Genomic DNA, 21,422 nt, shown 5'->3' on the forward strand with positions numbered 1-21,422 from the left:
AAAATATGTATTTGAAATACAAAATACTATTTTGTATTTAAATACCTCTGAAAAAAATCAAATGTATTTTGTATTTAAATACATTTAATCTTAGTATTTTTGTATTTTCAAAATACATCAAATACTTTTTACCAGTTAGCCTCTTTATTATACTGCTGGTTTCCTGTAACAGCTAGTTCAGACATGCCACTTTCATGCATGTGAGCTGCAGCTGTATGACTCCATCTAGAAATAGGAAATAAGCAATAATACTGCCTTCGTGTGCTATCAAAATGTCCTACTTCCAAATCCAGAAGTCCTGATTACAAGCATGTCACATTCAAGTGCTTTGCTGTTGGAAAGAATAGGAATCATGGAGGATGGGGAAATCTTATTAAAGTCAAAATCATAGATATTTAAGATATTTAATTTGGAATAAAACGTAAACAAATATATCATGATTCACAGTGCTATCTTTACAGTTAGCTTGTTGATGATTCTGGATTTTCGGTCAAATGCATGCTGTTTTGCTGTGTATAAACCATACAACATGCTTGAAATGGTTATTGCACTACTATGTGCATAACTTTAATATTAAAACAAGGCGATCTTGCTTTTGTGGGAAAAAAGCAGACCTGTCCCAGCAGGTAAAAATGAGCACTAGCAAGGGGAACATAGCATTAGCACTAGTGTGGTCAGATTTTGGTTTTATCAACTAGCTAGTCAAATGTGTTCATTAAACTTGAATCATCATTACTGCTTGCTATGGCGATATGACAATATATATGTCGGCGATGATATGAAGTGTAAATCGATTGAATACTCACACCAGGCACAGTTGCCTTGTACTAAAGCCCAAGCACAATTTTCCTTTTCCTAACAGACAGATATCACAGGATTACTGAGGTTAATGGTGGAATTTGCAGCTTTACTCAGTTTACAAAAAACTACATTACTGGTTCTTCAATAAGATGAGAACCAGACCCATTATAAACCTAAGTGTACTCGAAATTAAATTCATTGAAAAGTGTGATATCCAAGTAGTAATAAAGATAGCAATAGCGCATACAAATATAGTAAATGAACTGTTCCATGCTACATGTGTACCGCACCCAAGCCACCTCTTCCAGCGGGCCAGGGCATGGTTAAACGAGCCGCACTGGACACGGTACAGAGCAGTCACACTTGTCAAATGAACTGGACTTTGTGGGTCAATTGTGCTCAAGCACGGATCAGATCTCCTAGTGTGAGTACATCCTAAATCTAAGAGAATAGCAGATAGCACACCACAACTATAACCATAACAGCACAAAATTCAGAGTATGGGTCACCATACATGGCCGTATGTAACTTCACTTCACAAAAATGATGAATGATAAAAACATTGACAGCCAATCAGAATCATTTCTGCTTCAAAGAGCTTGAGCATTTAAAGTGACTACTTAGAATACTTAGAATACACTAATATAATTATCCTTATAATTATCATTCTTGGTGTAAACAGGCCTTAATAGTGTTACTTCACTGGATGGCCAATTTCAAATGTATTTTGTGTATTTTAAAAATACAAAATACTGTATTTGTATTTAAATACATTTTCCCACACAGTATTTTGTATTTGTATTTTAAATACATTTTGATGTATTTGTGCCCATCTCTAGCCAATTAAATGGCCTGACATTGTCCATTTTGGCTATTTGAGCTATATATAGTGTTAATTGTGCTTTACTTAACAATATGCCGTGGAATTCACAGTGGACACTACATCACACTACAGTTATTCAGCAGCTATAACTTGTGTTGTGAACAACTGACTGTTATGAAATATACTATGTTCTCCAAGTAAAACATATATGAGGCCATATCTTTGTACAGAATCTTTGTACACAATGTTTTACGCCACTTCTTCTTCAGACTCATCCTAGGCCGTTCTTCTGGTTTGCACAGAATCTGGTGTGCTCTATTTTAACAGATTGTTTGCAACAAGTTATCCAAAGACTTAAGTTTAACTGAATTGTTTAGCAGATATGAGCTGATATATATTAGGGTGTGGCTCATAATGACTATTTGGCATATTTCTTGAAAACACAATGTACAAACTTCACAAAGCTTGGTACACATGAAAAATATACAAACATATTCAAGATGTGAGTGAATTTCTGGTTCCAGTAGTTTCTGAATGATCAGTTTATATCAATGAGAGTGATAGAAGGCTGTAATATTTGTCTACTAGGGCGACTAACTGCAAAGAAAACTAATATGATCTCCAACATGCTTACAGATCAATAAATTGTACCTTAATTCTTTTATATATTAATGATTGAATACATATTTGTCAGTATAGCTAAATTAAAATGAATAGACAATATTTGTCTCTTAAATGTTTTAAGGTGCTTGGACACTGATGATCACTGTTTGCGACTATATTTTTTATTGATTTTTCTTGTACTTTTTGTTGAGATTTTATCTTCATGAATAGTATTTAAAATCAGTATTTATATTTATTTTAAAGTAACGTAGAAGTAATAATAATTAAAGTATTTAAAATGAATAAAAATCGAGTCTTGAAGTTTAGAGTGAGCTCTGCTGCCTTCTTGCGTTTGGATCCAAAACTTCAGTCATAATATATATATATATATATAATTTTTTTGGTGATTAGTTTGAAATAGTAAACTGACGTAACACACCGTCAACGTTTTATATGCTGATGTATGCGATGGTTTAAAAAAAAAAACTTAAGTAGGCTAATTATAGGCTATAACATGCTTTATGGTCAAAACATTCCGACAATGGAAATAAACTTAACGCGCTGGAGTTATTTTATTATTATTATTATGTTTTTTGCATTTTTATTATATTAATTATGCCGATTGTTTAACCTTAAATATATATAGTTTTCAAAGCACAACATTCAGGTAAAATGGGCCAGGTAATTTCGGCTGAAATCATTTTATTTTTAACAGTAAATTGACACTATTGTCTTTAGTGTGCCATTGCAACAACATCGTAAATGTATTTAAATAGAAAGTTGAACGAATATTTAATTAAACTCAATTAAAAATGAACTGATCGTGTTGTATAGGTGTGTGTTTCTGTGCATTGCTGTCTTTTGTGTTCATGTATGTGTGTATGCTTGTCAAATACTTGTCAAACATTTTGTTACAGGTTAGGACATCTCATATTTTTTAAAAAGATTTTGTATGGAAACATATCTAGGCCCATAAACCGAAAATTGTGGCCCATTTTAGCTTAGCGAGCCATTTCTACCTAAAATGACAAAAACTGAAGAAAAAAATTCACAAAAATTGAAGTTTCTTTTTTAAATTAAACTTTTTGATTTGAAAGAGCATGTCAAAACATTATTCATAAACCTTTGCTTTGTTGGTAAGCTTACTTCAAATTGTTTTCGTACCCTTATGTCAGGCTCACTTACTGAAATTATTGTACATGTCAAGTGTTGAAGCAACAATGCAAGATCAGTTGTGATTGGCTGTAAATATTTAAAGAGATATGAAGCTTATTTAGCCCATTTTAGCTGACTTGTCCAATCTTCATCTCAGGCAGTTTCACAGATATATTTGAGTGTTTTGTATTAAATGGTTTAAAGGAGGAGGGATGGCTTTACACAAAGAATTAAATTCTTTAAAGCAACATTGTATCTCATATTTCTCCATGAACTTAGAGCTCGTTGTTGGTTTGTACAACATTAGAGCATGTATTCTGCTCATGTGATTTTTGTACCCTACGTCTACTGCTATTATAACATCACAGTGCTGCTGTAACATTTATTTATTGTGTGCGAATAAGGCTTCACATGAAGGTAAATCTCTATAGAAATACATAAATTGATGATTAACTTAGGTTGAAATTAATATTACGAAGACATATTTTTGAGAGATCTCTAATATTGATCTTCTCTGCTCCTGAACGACTCTTCTTATCATGCTACTGTTTGAGTCAACGGGCAAGAAAGCTCACTGAACACCAGTAAATTACTACGGGAAGTTCAATAACTCTTTCCCCCCTCCATAATCTTAATGTTACACATGAGAAATACATGAGAAAATGAACGCGTGTTAAAGTGCAGCATGAATGTTTTTTTCTGGAAAATCACTGACACTGGTCTGTTTCTGTGCATGATCCTCCATCTACGTGCCAATGAGCTGCACTACAATGGAAATGAGAAAGAAAAGTATTGCATTATTTTTAAATAATCACTCTAACCCTGATCGTCTTTGTTCAGTGTTGTGACTCAACATCTACATGGAGACAAAGGTAAATTGAAAAGTTCAGGAGCCTGATTTTTAATACAATAAATTCAACGTGTTTCATTTGAATGCATCAGAAAATCCATGTATTTCTGATATTGGCCTTTTATGTTGTTTTTTTTAATTCTCTTTTTTTCCATGCTTGTTTATCTGCATGCCACTGTTTGAGCGCACCAATGAAATCAATGGAAAATGAAGCAAGAAAAGTCACGTGACAACATTAAATTAACACGGTAACAACTTTTTATTCCAAAACGTAAATAACATGCACTATTCAACAATATCGACTTCAGTCTTGTCCAAACAACACAAATATTATGACATTTAGTGGTGCAGCTTTATACATCTTTTAAATGTATTTATTCAAAAATATAGATTCAGTGTGTTATATTAAAATCCCTCCGTGGGAATGTGCCTCTCATGAGTTTGACCGTTTCCACTGGTCTGTCAGTCAGTATTTGTGTATTCCAGTGTAAGCCTGTTTTTCAGTAGAAATCTATTTTGGTCGCTCTGCTTCCGCACACCTCAGTGTTAGACACTGACGCACAGAGATAAAGCGATACAGGAGCTCCACCTCGCCAGGTCTGGCCTAGTAACCGGATGACTCGCCTGTCTCCTCTAGAATCAGATGGAAGGGAGGACATCATCTTTCTCAGAACTCAGCAGACAGCAAGCGGAGCTTCTGAATGTCTGCGCTGGTGTTGCTCTAGTTGGCTTCCTGCCTGAGATTAAACGTTCTTCCAAAACACCCATTAAACCCATTCAGCCTCACCTCAACATCCCAGCTGAAATAACTGCTAGTTGTCACGTGGGAAAGTTGTCAGATCCGGGGCGATATATTTCAGTCACTAGAAAATCTTTAGTTAAAAGTCCAATTACAAAAATGTTTGTTTTTTTTCTATGTTTTTTTCTTTAGTAAGATGTGCTAATGTTTTTCAAAGAAGTGTCCTATACAGTAAAATATATATTGTGAAATATTATTAGAATTTAAAATATGTGAATATATTGTAAACTGTAATTTATTCCTGTGATGCGCAGATGTATTTTCAGCATCATTACTCCAGTCTTCAGTGTCACATGATCTTCAGAAATCATTCTAATATACTGATTTACTGCTCAAGAAACATTTCTCTTTATTATCGTTGTTGAAAACAGTTGTGCTGCTTCATGTTTTTGTGGAAACCGCGGTAAACTCTACCAGTGAGGTAATACAAAAAAGACAAATTAATTAGCGACACATTATTAATTAAAGACACATTAAATTGATCAAAACTGACAGTAAAGACATGTATGCATGCAGGATCAACACTGTTCATGTATCGCAGGGTACGATTAAATTAATGTACATTTAACCAGTTTAATATGGAGAGGCACTGAAAGGAAGACCTTCGTTTATGTGTTTTTGACCTACACTGTACAAGACGCCAGAACAGTCCGCTATTTAGGTTTGTACGTTAGCATGGACTCACTAACTTTAACGTTAGTTAGTTTTAGCCAGAAATACCTTGCTAAAGCACAAGATAACATTAACGTTCTGCTTGAGCAGATGAAAATTGTAACTTAATGAGTGTATGACAACCAGAAAATGAACATTTTTGTCTTAATTTGTATTGGGGTTGAATACCTAGGGACATTTTGCTCTTTTGTTTGGATTCAGGAAATGTAATAAAATAAATTATATTGCCCATCCTCTCAGGATACCTGGAATCAGTGTCACAAGTACCCCAGGCACATCATTTTTCCATTTTTGAAGCATAAACCCCATAAAACCGATGCGAGCTTTGGATTTTCCAATGTTTCTCTATTATATGGCGCTGAAACCTAAAGATGTCCGAGTTCCGCTCCCCGTGCAACTGATACTCGACTGCCATTGGCTAGTCTGCATTCGAGGGGATGGGCTTACCGATTTTCAATTTGCCCCAAACCCAGAGTACTCCCCCCATATGCAAGTCTAGGATAGGAATAGTTGAGAGTGACAAGTGGTGGAGGGATGCTGGAAAACTGCTGAGGGACAGAAGTCTGAGTGCTGAGTTACCTACATATGCATACAAGGGTGCCAAACTCTGCGATATCTTCTTGGGAGGCACTTCCAGAAGAGATATCAGGTTCAAAAACCATACTTGGGGAGGCCATCATGGTGCCACCAGCAGAAGGTGAACTCTGTCTTCTTTCACTCTGTCCAAGACTTACTGAATCATTCTGACTGGTAGAAACATATGCAGGTGGGACTTTGGCCACTCTTGTGCTACAGCATCTACTCCTCGAGGTTCTGGTTGTGACAGAGAGCCACAGGACAATGAACTGTTTTACTGGAAGTGAACAGATCCACCTCTGCTCTGCCAAACCATTGCCATATCAGGCTCAATGTCAGAAGATGCAGCCTCCATTTCCAGGACTTCATTCTGAGCATATGTAGCAGTTATTGCTGCTTACAATGTGCAAAAGAGAGAAGTTCCGTGAAATGCCCTCAGTGACAGAAACTTGTTCTGTACCCAAAGGAGGATGACAGGATGTGCGACTCTAGCAACCACATGCAACACAAACACATCCCTTCTGGTGGTTTATATATGAGACCACCATCATGTTATCCATTTTGATCAAGCCATGGTAACCCTGGAGCGCAGGGAGGAATTGTCTGAGCTTTTGTGCGGAAAGAAAACAAAAACAACAACTTTATTCAACCGTTTCTTCTCTTCCGTGTCAGAATGTCATCAGCATCACACGCATGATCCGTGGTACTCTCGTGAAACGCAAGTTGACTGATATCGAAGAGAAGAAATTGTTGAATATTTGTCGCTGTTTTTGTTTTCACAAAAAGTATTGTCGTAGCTTCATAAAATTACAGTTGAACCATTGATGTCACATGGACTATTTTAATGATGTCCTTACTACCTTTCTGGGCCTTGACCATGTTCCCTTGCTGTCTTTGGAGGGTCAGAGAGCTCTTGGATATCATAAAAACAATCTTAATTTGTGTTTTGAAGATGAACGAAGGACTTACTGGTTTGGAATGACATGAATGCGAGTACTTAACAACAGTTTTCATTTTTGGGTGAACTATCCCTTTAACCAGTTAAACATTTTCTGTAACTTTTTACATTATTTCAAATTTTTGGTTGTTACTAAGATTTTGCAGATGCTTTGGCTGAGAGTTCAGAAAGCTTCAAATGGTAACATTCTTTACAGTGTAACTAATGGAGACTCCAGTTAAATAAACCAATAAATCAGAGTTGTTTTCTATAAGTAACTCTATCTCGTACCTCCATTGTGAACTCATCTGGCTGTTGCCAGTACAGGACAGTCACAGGTGAGCTGACCTCTGACCCCTGACCTCCGGCTGTGTGCCGAGCAGATTTCTGTCTTCCTGGAAACAGAAGCAGAGCTGACACACAAACACCCAACATCAGGTCACAACAAACACATTTACACAAGTTAACTAACCTGACTGGAGAACAATGTGATAATGATACTAATGTCTTCATGTAGTTTACTTTCATGGCTTTGTTGCTGCTCTTTTTCTGAGAGTTTTTAATTACAAATATCACAGAAGCTGATTGATCAGTCAAGATATTGTTTGGTTAAATGCTCTCAAGTAATTTATTACATTTCTGTGCTAGTTTTATGTCTCTCATATCATCCTATGGTCTAAGACAACACAAAATAAAACACCACAAACACTCAATATCTCATATTACTATTTTTATTCTGTTGAACATATAGCTTTTTAAGCATCATATCATAATAATCCAGTTTTATCCTCCTTGTTTGGCACAAAATAAAATAAATTTATGGATTATTACACTGCCATATTTTACAGTGATTGTCTGTTACATTGGATGGTAATTAATGAGTCACAAATTTGAGCCAAAGTCTGTCCCGTTCACCTTTCTCTCTGTCTTTCTGTGCTTTGTGTTTGTGCATATTCCCTCTGACCTCAATCAGCGTCCATCTGTCTCGGTGGCTGCTGTGCTGGATTCTGCTCAGACTTTAATTAGGCCGGTTATCTTGTTAAGACCCGTAACAGCATGTGGCACAACATGGCCTCCAGAGAGGAGCAAAGACTCCATGTACACAGTCTGGAGAGCTTCTTGAGCAGGAGATACAGCAAGTCAACAAAGTTAGTTGTGATGTAAAAATGACTAAGAAATATTTACGGGAAGTGTTGGTCACTACTCAAATGTATCAAAGCTCTTTGGTTTATCATCTCAAATCCTGCTGCAAAACATAATCATCAGTATGTGTTTATGAAGCTTTGAAATCATAAGTGAAGCACCAAATTTTAAAATGTATGTTCATTATTTAATTTTCGGTTACAGTCATGCATGTAGTGGACACTTTTATACAAAGCATATAAAGCAACGTGCAAAAAGGAACAAAAGCAAGTGTTGTTACTTAACAAAAACCATTTTAAAAAAGTTACTTTAAACAAAATAAACTTTAAGTGAAATAAAACTTTATATTAGGCCTTAACTACTATGTACTTACATTTAAATGAATCATTTGATACACTTATGCACTTATTGTGTACGTACATGTTTTTACATTGTACTTATATTTTTAAAAATACCTAATCTGTAATTCATTTCTGTAATTACATTCATAATTACACTGTTGACCCATCGCTTACACCTTAACCCACCCTAACCTACCCGTACCACCCTAACCTGTCCCTAACCTTACCCGTATCCCACCTCAATAGCAGCAGAAGTGTTTTGCAATACAATATGAACACAAGTACATTGTACTTATTTTTTGATGTGCGTACATAGTAGTTAAGACCACCTAATATAAAGTGGGACCAATTAAAATATCATTAAAAACTATAATAATACAGGGAAATCTATTTACATAGAAACAGCAAGTGGAAACACATTGATTTTAACAATTAAGACAATTAAGATATTCTTTAATCAACCTTTAATCTCAATGATGCAAAATATCCCTATCACAGAGTCAACAACGTTTGCAAATGCCAGGTTATTAGACAACTAGATTAGGAAGTAAACTGTTCACTCAAGTTCTCATGCTAATGATATATATATATATATAAAGAAGCATTTTCACTAGTGCTTTTGGAGCCCGCTGTCTATATTGTCTACTCAGACAGAAACAAATGTCAAACCTAAAGGTCTTTCTAGCACATCCCAAACAATTCATCATATAAACACAACAGTGAAACTGTAATGGAATTACTGACTGCAAGCTCTTGAGATAGGCTGGGGTTAATGAGCACAGGACAAAAGAGACTTTAATTGCTGTTGAGCAGCGGCTACAGAAGAGAAGAGGTGGAGGTGGAAGAAAAGAGGAGGAGAAGAACGGAGGGGAGGCGTGTGTTAAACAGACTCTACTGGATTAAATCCCTTACAAGCCGTCTGGTGACTGATTTGGACTAGCAGTGCAGGACAAACACAGAGACTAACCTGCAGGAGTCCACAGATACCAACAGCCTCAATACAGAACATCAGCATCTGCACTGTTGCTGTAAGTCTCTGTTCTTGACAGATTGTTTGTAGCTGTCATAGATCCCTCGCTGCCTGTGTTTGATTCGTGGATTGTTGTGTTATGTTGAGATCTGTAGCACAGGTAAGGAGATGGAGGTGATCTGATGTGTGTGTCTTACTCCAGTGTGAATGACACTGATGGACGCGCTCTTTATATTATACTCTATATTTCATGAAGACTGTCTAAGGATTGCTGATAACATTAGACTGCATTTTTCTTGTATTTGATTGTTTAGCTGCTTATTTTCAGAGAGTCTATTAATTTGATCAATGTTAGAATGTTACAATGCAACATTGGATGTTGAATTTGAGTTTGACTCAGAGGAATGACAGGAAGAGGAATTTACTGAAATAAAAGGAAAAGCATTCAACCAAATAATTTTCATAGTAACAAATATTAACACAACTGATTATTTCAATTTATTTGGTCAAATACTCTATAATTTTTTTCTCAACTTCAAAAATGATGCAATAATTAACAGCCATAACAACAAATTTGAACTTTTATAAACAGCATCACAAACATCCGCCACATTTTCATATAACTAAACAGAAATACTGACTTTATACATTTTAAATGTGGTTATTTGGCTCAGTTTTGAAGACTTGGAGTATACCTTCTGGGAAATGATGTATTCTTCCAGCATGATCCATAAAATTAAACTTAGTAAATATAGAAAAATAAATATAAGAAATGCAGAGCTGCATTTCATTCCATTTGAATCCTACTTCCTTAAATTCTGAATTCTGCATCCTGTTTTAATACTATAATACTATACAGTCGTACTCAACGCTCGCTCTCTTCTTTAAGCTGTGGACAGTATATAACTCCAGCTGCCTTCCTGCCAGCCATCAGTCCAAGCACTTAATTAATCCAGTTAATGGGCAAAATTCAGCAGGTAGAGCAGATACATAGTACTCTCTCTCTCTCTCTCAAACACAGGCTAATCCTCTGCAGACACTTGATGATGACTCTTTTCTTGATCTATCCTCATTAGGACAGACTCTGACGTACACACTTCCACTTGTGCGGGCGTAAATGTTTGTCCTGCATTAATTAAGTAGCTTCGAGGAATTTAAACTGAACTCTTAAATGGAGCGACCCTCTTGAAACCTCCTTTGAAGGAGTTCTTGGTGTTAAATTGCAGATTAGTCTAATGGTTTCTGGGGTTTTTTAAAGTATCAGTAGATGCTTTTAAAAATAACTAGAGAGTGTAAAAGTCCACTGAAGATCATATAAAGGATTGGTCACACTTTTAAACGCTATTAAATATTAACTATGACTTTTGCCTCTGTAAACTCCTAATTTGCTGCTTATAAATAGTTAGTAAGGTAGCTGTTAAGCTTAAGTATGGAGTTTAAAGGTTAAGGGGTCTAGAATACGGTCATACAGAGTAAGGCATTAATATGTGCTTTAATAAACACGCCTGTAATATGCATGCTAATAAACAACGTGTTAATAGTGAGAATTGGTCCTTAAATTAAAGTGATACCAAAGGATGTGGTGTCAGGCTGTCAAACCCCTACGGTTATAGTAGCAGCCTTTATTTTTTAGTGGAAAATTGTAGTAGAGCTGGGTGGTATGATAGTACATACTGTACGGTGCAATGCTGTAAATCATGTACCATTTATAATATGTTGTTTCTCGTGGTTAAATTGCACTCGCAGCAGAGTAAATTCTTTAATTGTTTCTCCAGGCTTTAGACGAGCCACTCTGAAGAGGCAAGAGCAGGATCATCAGACGGATTACATGTAAATACACATGCTCTCTCAACAGATGATGACCTTGGAGACGAGGAGGCTGAGAAAGACACAGTAAGCAGCAAGAGACAGTTTTACAGGATTTAGACAGAAGCAGCTCTGTGCTTCTTCTACTGAAGATACAGATCTAGAAGCTTTATACATCAAATAGCCGACTATTTGATTAATTTGACTGCATTCAACCCACAAAAATGCATCCAGCAAGCTCAAAAAAGAGCGAGGGGTTTTTCTCCTTCTTCGTCTATGCCATCTGTATTTCCGTAAGCACTGGGACAGGAATACCGGGTTCAGACTACAACCCTCATCCTCGCTTCATCTGCACCCCTCTTCCTGCTGATGCCGATCCCGGGTGTTTCCCTACAGCGGGCAGTCCTGGGGGCCCCGGATCCGGACACCACGGCGGGCCGAGCGGGAACAGCAACGGCTGGTGGGGGATGTCTGAGGAGGCCAAAGCCATGATCCTGCACCTGCGGGAGAGTTTGGTGCAGCAGAAGGAAACCATCCTGGACCAGAGGGAGGCCATCCGGGATCTGACCGCCAAACTGAACCTGTGTGAGGGTTTGAGCCGCGTGCCTGCACACCTGGCCCATCACGCCCACCATTCCTACCCCACAGCACCCGACACCGGACACCTCGGGCTGGAGCTGGGCCACTATGGCGACGGGGTCGGAGGACATCACGCTGCGCTGAGCGAGAAGCACGTGACGGGGGAGATTCCTTCACCCTCGTCCACGCCGGAGCGGATGAGCGGGATGCTGCAGAGTCTAAAGGAGCGGCTGGACAACCTGCAGGTACACATTTATATTAGGGCTGTCAGTTTAACGCATACAATTAATTCATTAGTTATAAAAACATGACGTGATTAAAATATGGAAGTCGTCATAGTTGGGTTAACTTGAAGAGCAGTGAATGGGAGAGTACCACAGATATATATTTTGCTTTCCCATTTGCTCAAACAGCAAAAGAAAAACTTTTTTCATAACTTTCAATAAAAAGAAAAAAATTGAGAGAGACTGATAACGGCAGTCAGTAGAGAGAACGATGTAAAATTTACCACCCATCCCATAGAAACACCCGTGCATTAGCATAAACTAGTTTTTTTGTTATTTGAAGGTAATTTAATACAAATAATAGTGTTAGAATATTTCTTTCTAAAGCTTGATACTTTCTCATTTAACACAATATAGGCTTTAAATAATCTCTCGTGGGTATTTTCACAGCCAAATTTAATATGCGATTAATTAATCGACACATTGAGTAATTAATACGATTAAAAGTTGGACTGACAGCCCTAATTTATATGCATTTCTACAGAATTTTATACAGTACAGATGGGTTTCAAAGCAGCCTCACAGAACTAAACAGGGAAATAACAGTGTTGTACAGTTATGAGACAAATTCAGTTTCCGCTGTAAAGCCGCTCTACAGAAGACAACAGTGTCATTATTCAGCTCAGTTCAGTTCAATGTTGATTCAGTTCAGTTCAATAGCAGATTTGATGTTGAAAAGTTCATCAGTTATGAAATGAATTTGATTCGGCTATATGTAGATTATTTTGTAGCTATTATGTAGTTTTTATAGTATAGTCAATACAGTATTTCAGCTTTAGTTTGTTATTTTAGTACATCAAGTTAAACTAAATGAAAATGAGAAATGTATAGTTGAAATTTAATTTTAATTTTATTAATTTTTTTACAATTTATTTCAGTTGGCATATTTTGTTTCAAGTAATAAATTGACTATAATAACTCTAATTCATATATATTAATTATTAATAATACAAGGTATGATCAAAATGATTGGGTGCTAAGTGATTTGTGGTTTAGGGTGGAGTGGTGATAGTCAATAGAGCCTATAAATCAGGGGTGCCCAAACTCGGTCCTGGAGGGCCAGTGTCCTGCAGAATTTAGATCTTTGCCTCAACACACCTGCCGCAAAGTTTCTAGTACGCCTAGTAAGAGCTTGATTAGCTGGTTCAGGTGTGTTTGATTGGGGTTGGAGCTAAACTCTGCAGGACACTGGCCCTCCAGGACCGAGTTTGGGCACCCCCGCTATAAATAGTGCTGAAAGATTCTGCTCTGTTATTTTGGACTGATTTATTTTTATTTAATAGAAATGGTTTCGTCAGGCGGAGTGATTTAAATATGTTGGATTTTTTATATGAAATCTGAAGAAACTGAAAAAAAAGGACTTCATTCTGGACTTCGAGGTCATAATCATCATACTTTGTTTCACGGAGCCGTTACCAGGATCAGCAGCATACAGTACAGCAGTGCGCAGGCCTTTTCTCAGACTGCTGTGATTGTGTTTGCAGACGAAAAACACCTCCAGCAGCTACTCCAGCTCACTGAAGGACCTCCTGCAGAGGAAGATCGGCGCTCTGGAGCAACAGATGCAACACCATCACGCCGCCCACACTGACCACGAGGATGAGGGGGAGGATGACGGTCACCATGACGACGATCACCATGACGACAGAGACCACGACAGCCATGACGACCACGGTGATCCTCACGACGAGAGTCACCATCGTAATCACCATGACGACCATCACCACGATGACAGCCACCATGATGATGACAGCCACCACGACAACAACAGCCACAACGACGGACACCAAGACTACGGTCACCATGACAACAAGGCTTCCGAGCATGGCTTTGAGAGGTCGTATAACCTGCAGGGTCACAGAGAAGCACAGGGTGCTGGAGCACACAACAAACTGGATGCGGTTCTCAGTCAGCTGCAGCACAGGCTCACTGATGCGGGTGAGACAGCTGATCAGATGAACCCTGCTTAAGAGCACTTCAGCTGGACCAGTCCGACCGCTTTCGGCCCTTAGATGCTCTAGATAGATCCTGGTCAAGTCAAGTCACCTTTATTTATATAGCGCCCTTAACAATACAGATTGTGTCAAAGCAGCTTTACAGTAGTAAATAGGAAAATAGTGTGTCAATAATGCAAAACGATAATAGTAAACTTTCAGTGACCAAAAAAAGCAGTTCATCATTGAATTCAGTGATTATCATCATCCAGCTCAGTTCAGATCAAATAGTATCTGTGCAATCAAGCCGACGATATCACTGGAAATTAAGTGTCCAGCAATATAGTCAAGATGATTCAAGATCCTGGTCAAGATGATTAGGGCTGGTAGGCCAGTAAAAAGCCAGTTACCAAGTTGCTATGACCTGTTTTTATTTGTTAAAAAAACAACAACAAAAAAACAGATGGTTTGCATATTTATTTTTGAGTGAGAATGTCATCGTTGAAATTTTAATGTAGAAATTTAGACAGTGCTGGGTAGATATTGTTACCGATTACAAATGACACTGTAATTAGTAGCTTAAACTATCAGATTACTTATTTAAGAGTAGTTTTTGATTTCTTTTAGATGATTTCTGATCTAACTCGTTTATCACATAATTTTAAATAAAATAGTTTTGTACTATTTTGTTACAAAATTTCACAAAGAGAAAGGAAATAAATTCCATTCTTTGTTATCAACTACATGTACTGCAGTTATACATGACATCATGCCATGGTTTCACAAACCTTTTCACGGAGAAAAGAGAAAATAAATAAATTATGAATAATTTACTGTGAGAATGATAGGTAATCATGTAATCAATAAAAAGTATTTGTAATCTGATTATAAGAACTTTTTAGAATCGATTTACATAATCCAGATAATAATGATGCTGACATTAAATCAGTTACTAAATTTAGACAATGTAGAAGTGTAATTAATATAAAATCAACAGCAAAAAACCCACTGAAAATAATTAAGCTGAATTAACTAAATTAAATAAATCTTTAACTTAATGACTACAATTTTTTTTATACTATTTACAGACCCCATCGAGTCTGGTTTAGACTAGGACTTGTCTTAAAAGTTAATCATATACTTTTTCCTGGTCATAATTTTTTTAAATCAGTAACAGAAATTGTTAGATTGGTCTAATCTGAAAAGTAAAACTGATTACTCCTTGATTAGCTGCATGTTAGTCAAACTAGTTCTTAACATACTGGTTATAAATCACACGGTTCTGCCTGTAAAGCAAAACCTGACGCTGATTATCATCTTCACAGGCTCCAGAAAGAAGAGCAAACCCTCAGAAGCTTTCCAGATCGGCTTCCCCATGAGGACCAACTACATGTACGGCCGGCTGAAGCGCACTCTGCTGCACGAGATCTTCTCCTTCACGCTGTGTCTGTGGATGAAGGCTGGCATCGGGCCGGGGCTCGGGACGCCCTTCTCCTACTCTGTGCCTGGACAGGCCAACGAGCTGGTGCTCATCGAGTGGGGAAACAACCCCATGGAGCTGCTGGTCGATGACAGAGTGAGTGACAGAGATGAAGGGATGTGCACATATTTTATCATTTGGAACCAGAAATACAGTGGCTTATTGAGAATTTTCAATAGTTTCCAATAAGACTAGTATGATGACCAAAATATTAGACCCCTTTAAGACTTCAAAAAGAATTCAAAATATTTTGTGGTTTTAAAATTCCTTCAGCTCTCCTGTGATTTCCCTTGACTGTCTAGTTAGATGTCTTCATTAAATAATGTTCAATATTTAATAAATGTCTAGGTATCAAAAAGAATTTGAAAATCCAGTAGGAATTTATATTCATCCAGCAGGATCTTATTTGAGTTCTTAAGGATTTTTTTTTTGACTAGACAATGAAGGACAGATGGTGAAAGAAGAGGACACAAAGTTTCTTAAGGGAATTCTGTGTGATCTTGCTCTTTGTTCTGATCTGATCTGATCTATCTCTCTGTGTGTGTGTGTGTGTGTGTGTGTGTGTGTTGACAGGCCGTCACGTTACCGCTCTCGGTCAGTGATGGTAAATGGCACCATGTGTGTGTGACGTGGTCGACGCGGGACGGTCTGTGGGAGGCCTATCAGGACGGAGTGAAGAGAGGCTCAGGAGAAAACCTCTCACCCTGGCATCCCATCAAACCTGGAGGTGTCTTCATACTGGGACAGGAACAGGTAACACACAGACACAGCATACTGCTCATATTCCTCATTTTACTTGCTAATGTATTCATGTTTTTTTATTAATGGCGCAACTGCATAGCAACACCCTGGCAACCATCCACAACCCCCTAAAACTGCGGCAAAAGCATTGATAGATATTTAAACCCTTGTGAAAAAGAAGTGCGCTTAATTGCATTGAAAGACCACTTGTAAAATCTTAACTTTATTAATGAAATGCCACTTAAGTGTTTTTAAAGAGAGACACTTTCATGGCTTTTTTTTAACACACTTGAATACAATTCCAAAAATGTGCTCTTTATGTCAAATTATGCTTTCTTTAAAGTACATTTTAAATCAGTATGTTTTAATAATGTTTTGTCAAGTTTTAAAGCACACTTATTTTAATGTGTTAACATTAACATACACATGTAAAGTACTCGATTATAATTTCAACTGTATTATATGTAGTGTGTTATATACATTTAAAGTTAATATATTTTAAATGTACTAAATTGCAACCTCAAAGATAATAGACGTCATTACAATATTACATATAAAGATGTACTTAAGTCTTACTTAAGTTCAGCTAATTGCATTTAATATAAATTGAAACTATAATAAATAATTGTAAATAACTTGCAATTGTCTGAAAAAATTACATTCAGTTTACACAAGTATATTATTCTAAAGTATATTATTTCCATAATAAATACTCTTTTTTTGTACAACTATGCTAAAGAATACTTCTTTTCCAGAAGGAAAATCATATACAATATGAATAAGCCAGTAAAGTTGTATTCAAAGTTGACTTTATGTATAAAGTCACAAGATGTTGAAGTGGTTGCCTATATTACATTAGAGTGCAAGTCTAAACGGGGCAATTTTTCTTCTTCTTTTTATTTTAAGAGTAGAGTTATAATAGAGAGTGCAAGAGTTAGAGGGTCCAAAAAAATAAAAATAAAAAAGTATACACTGCCCTCCAAAAGTTTGGAAGCACCCTAGAAAAGTGGGGTTTTGGACAATATTGGCATGAATCCTTTTTAATTTGTGATTATTTTGCACTGATAAGGGACAACACAAACTACGAAAACATTTTATATCATAAACAGTTTATACATATATATATATATATAAAAAAGTCAATTCATCAAAATATCCAGCATTAGCAGCTATTACAGCTCTGTATAATCTGGGCATCCGAGCTGTCAGTTTATTCAGACATTGACGTTGAATTGGTAATCAATAGTTGAAGCTACAGTATTAAGGTGTGCTGACCCAGAAATCTTTTAAAAACCTGGGCCAAGTTTAAACCAGTAACCAGGCATCACAGCTGGCAAAGGAGTCTGACTTTGACATGTATATATTGCCATTATTATGTGTTATTGCTGGTCTTCAATGATAATGTCAAGTTACTTTAATGTATTTGCACCAAAAATAATAAGGATTTATGCTGATATCGTCCAAAACCACACTTTGCCAGGGGTGTTTCCAAACTTTTGGAGGGCAGTGTGTATAACACACTAAACTCATTCTCTAATATAATATTCCCCAATATCCCTCCCATTTCTCCCAGGACACACTGGGCGGCCGTTTCGACGCGACGCAGGCGTTTGTTGGTGAACTCTCAGACGTTCAGATGTGGTCTCATGTTCTCACACCGCATGACATCTACAGCCTGGCGTCGTGTGGAGGTCACATGACCGGTGACATCATCGCCTGGGCGGAGTCAGTGGTGGAGCTGCATGGTGGGGTCACCAAATACCCCTTTGATCCCTGCCATTAAAGAGAAGCACAATCCCCTCACAAGTGATTTCAAAGCATTCTGACTCGAAATCTGATCGTAACGCAAAATCCATTCAGTATTGCCTTCTGTTTACATGAGAAACTTGAACGACCCCTTGACCTCCAGGATTTCAACAGGGACCTGCTTTGTATCGTTTCAGTGTTTTGTGTAGCGAATGTTTTCTTACTGAACTTTTTTATTTTGAATTTTTGCCATTCAATGTTTGATGAGAGTATATGACATATTGTCCTAACTCGGATAGAAAACCGTAGACCAGAAATAGGATGTAAGGACAGAAGTGTTATAAATGTAGGTGTAAAAAATAGAAACAGGCTCTATTTGAGCAGTGAGTTGAAGTTAAAAGACTGATTGAATCTAAAGATACAGCGACACCGAAGAGAAGAGTCACACACCGCGCGCTGCTGTTGTGTTTCTACATCGTTTTCTAATTAAACTTTCTAACTGAAATAAGTATTTCTTAGGTTTGCCTGTACTGTCCAGATGTTGAAATGTTTAGCCATCTCAAAGCTGAGCTAAATAAGCTGCTATTCTGTGATACTTTTGATACGTGTTGAGTTTCAGATTGTCATGATTTGATTTAGTTTAATCTACTGTAAATGTTTCAAAAGAATATAATTTTCCACTAATGTTTGCGCATTGAAATCTGTTATGCATTTATTGTTTTTAATCAACCTGTTTTCAGTTTTGAAAGCAGAAATGCAATAAAGGGACTGAATTTTGAAAACAACTTTCTTAGCAATTTCATGGTTTCTGACTAATTGTAAAACCTTTTTGCATAATATTGTAAATGATTTTCATAGCATTTCTAAAGTGAATTCTTCAGGCTCGTCTGCAGTCCACTCAGTGAAACGCTAGCCTGATCTTATGCTATTATTAGAAACTAAGCTATTTAAGCATGTGAAGCGTTCGATAGGGACCTGCAGCAAATATACAGACGTGCTTTTCTTTTCACTGGTGGGCACGTTTATGCACTGTTTTCTGTAAAGCGTCTTAAAAGAACTATACACGTATGACAACAGGGTTCCAGAAGTAAAGTAAAAAATATATTCACTTTAATATATATACAAATATATTGACTTAACATGAGATGTTGGCAATACATTTCATAACCTTTTTGTCTGGAAGTGAACTTGATGTTCTGAGCTGAAATGCATGTGTTTGCGTTTACTGTGGCATTATGGGAAGCCTCTGGTCCGAGTGTCTGTGCTCTGCTGAGGTACTGAACAATAAGATTAATCAGTGCTAATCGTTCTGGTTATCAGTCAGGAAATGAGCTAACAAGCTAAAGCGAAGCAGGATGAAAGCATGACGTCACAGCAACACTTACTTGATATTTAGACTGCAAGGAGGACATTACATTAACATTATCTAAAGCAAACATAAGCACTGCAAGATCATCTGCCGTGATCCTCATCACATGTCAAAGTCATCTTTATATCCAACTCTCTACAAGAGTCATCCACACAAAATGACATCATACACATAGTTTTAGGTACTTAATGTTATTTACAAAACTTATGGGACAAAAAAGATTTGGTGGCAAATTTAAGTATGTATTTGTATGACCTGCTCACTAAAACCATAGTTTTAGTGAGACGTCATGTGTGCTGACGCCATGTGTGTGTGTGTGTGTGTAAAATAAAATAATTGGGGAAAATAATTATTTGATGCCCTGCTGATTTTGTAAGTTTGCCCACTTAAAAAAAGAAGGGTTTATCATTTTTATGGTAGGTTTATTTGAACTGATAGAGACAGAATATCAAACAAACAATCCAGGAAAAAGCAGCATACACATGTTAAAAAAGATTTACATTTTAGTAAGTCAAATAAGTATTTGATCCCCAGGCAAAACATGACTTAGCGCAGAAACCCTTGTTGGCAATCACAGAGGTCAGACGTTTCTTGTAGTTGGTCAGCAGGTTTGCACACATCTCAGGAGGGATTTTGTCCTTGTCTCTTTGCAGATCCTCTCCAAGTCATTAAGGTTTCGAGGCTGACGTTTGGCAACTCGAACCTTCAGCTCCGTCTACAGATTTTCTATGAGATTAAGGTCTGGAGACTGGTTAGGCCACTCCAGGACCTTAATGTGCTTCTTCTTGAGCCACTCCTTTGTTGCCTTGGCCGTGTGATTTGCGTCATTGTCATGCTGGAATACCCATCCACCACCCATTTTCAATTCCCTCGCGGGCTTCAATGCCCTGATGGTACATGGCCCCGTCCATCGTCCCTTTGATGCGGTGCAGTTGTCCTGTCCCCTTAGCAGAAAAACACCCCAAAGCATAATGTTTCCACCTCCATGTTTGATGGTGGGGATGGTGTTCTTGGGGTCATAGGCGCAGCATTCCTCCTCCTCCAAACACGACGAGTTGAGTTAATGCCAAAGAGCTGATTTTGGTCTCATCTGACCACGGCACATTCTCCCAAGCCTTCTCTGAATCATTTAGATGTTCATTGGCAGGACCTGTACATTGCCGTCTTGAGCAGGGGGACCTTGCGGGTGCTGCAGGATTTCAGTCCTTCACGGTGTTACAAATGGTACTAAATTGGGACTATGGTCCCAACTGCCTTGAGATCATTGACAAGATCCTCCCGTGTACTTCTGGGCTGATTCCACCGTTCTCATGATCACTGAAACTCCACGAGGTGAGATCTTGCATGAAGGTCCAGACCAAGGCCGATTGATGGTTCTTTGTGTTTCTTCCATTTGCGAATAATGGCACCAACTGTTGTCACCTTCTCACCAAGCTGCTTGGCGATGGTCTTGTAGCCCATTTCAGCCTTGTGTAGGTCTACACTGTAAAAAAAAAAAAAAAAAAAAAAAAGGTTGAGCCAACTTCAAATTAAGGCAACCAGCTTCAGCAGATTTTGTAGTTCTCAACTTGTTGTTTTAAGTTTATACAACAAAAAGTTGAGAATCTCCTACAAAAATAAATTGAGAGAACTCAAAAATCAGCAAAAAGCTGGTCGCCTTCAAATCTTAAATTGGCTCAACTTTCTTTTTTTTTAACAGTGTACAGTCTTGTCCCTGACATCCTTGGACAGCTCTTTGGTCTTGGCCACGGTAGTGGAGAGGTTGGAATGGAAGATACAGATTCTATGGACAGGTTTATACACACAACGAGCT

The 21,422-nt window shown here is 37.4% G+C and overlaps 1 protein-coding gene across 2 annotated transcripts; it reads left to right on the forward strand.

The window, feature by feature from the left end:
* The first annotated feature begins 9,512 nt into the window (after positions 1–9,512).
* On the forward strand, positions 9,513–19,018 carry LOC306887184 (neuronal pentraxin-2-like). Of its 2 annotated transcripts, none has more exons than XM_079444750.1 (6): positions 9,513–9,728; positions 11,526–12,300; positions 13,824–14,277; positions 15,599–15,849; positions 16,327–16,506; positions 18,068–19,018. In XM_079444750.1, exons 2-6 carry the CDS (start codon positions 11,701–11,703, stop codon positions 18,275–18,277), a joined length of 1,695 nt encoding a protein of 564 aa, XP_079300876.1. In that variant the 5' UTR covers positions 9,513–9,728; positions 11,526–11,700; the 3' UTR covers positions 18,278–19,018. The 2 variants fall into 2 exon arrangements, with proteins under 2 accessions (XP_079300876.1, XP_079300875.1); XM_079444749.1 differs by having other exon boundaries at positions 9,524–9,728; positions 11,446–12,300.
* The last annotated feature ends 2,404 nt before the right edge of the window (positions 19,019–21,422 follow it).

The sequence above is a fragment of the Barbus barbus genome, assembly GCF_936440315.1.
Source record: "Barbus barbus genome assembly, chromosome: 21".
NCBI classification, from domain to species: Eukaryota; Metazoa; Chordata; class Actinopteri; order Cypriniformes; family Cyprinidae; genus Barbus; species Barbus barbus.

Bases quoted from the DNA above. Each gene is read 5' to 3' on its own strand.
- LOC306887184 (XM_079444750.1), top strand. From the start codon at position 11,701: ATGCATCCAGCAAGCTCAAAAAAGAGCGAGGGGTTTTTCTCCTTCTTC. The intron at 12,301-13,823 runs GTACACATTTAT...TTGTGTTTGCAG, and splicing joins AGCGGCTGGACAACCTGCAG to ACGAAAAACACCTCCAGCAG. The intron at 15,850-16,326 runs GTGAGTGACAGA...GTGTGTTGACAG, and splicing joins AGCTGCTGGTCGATGACAGA to GCCGTCACGTTACCGCTCTC.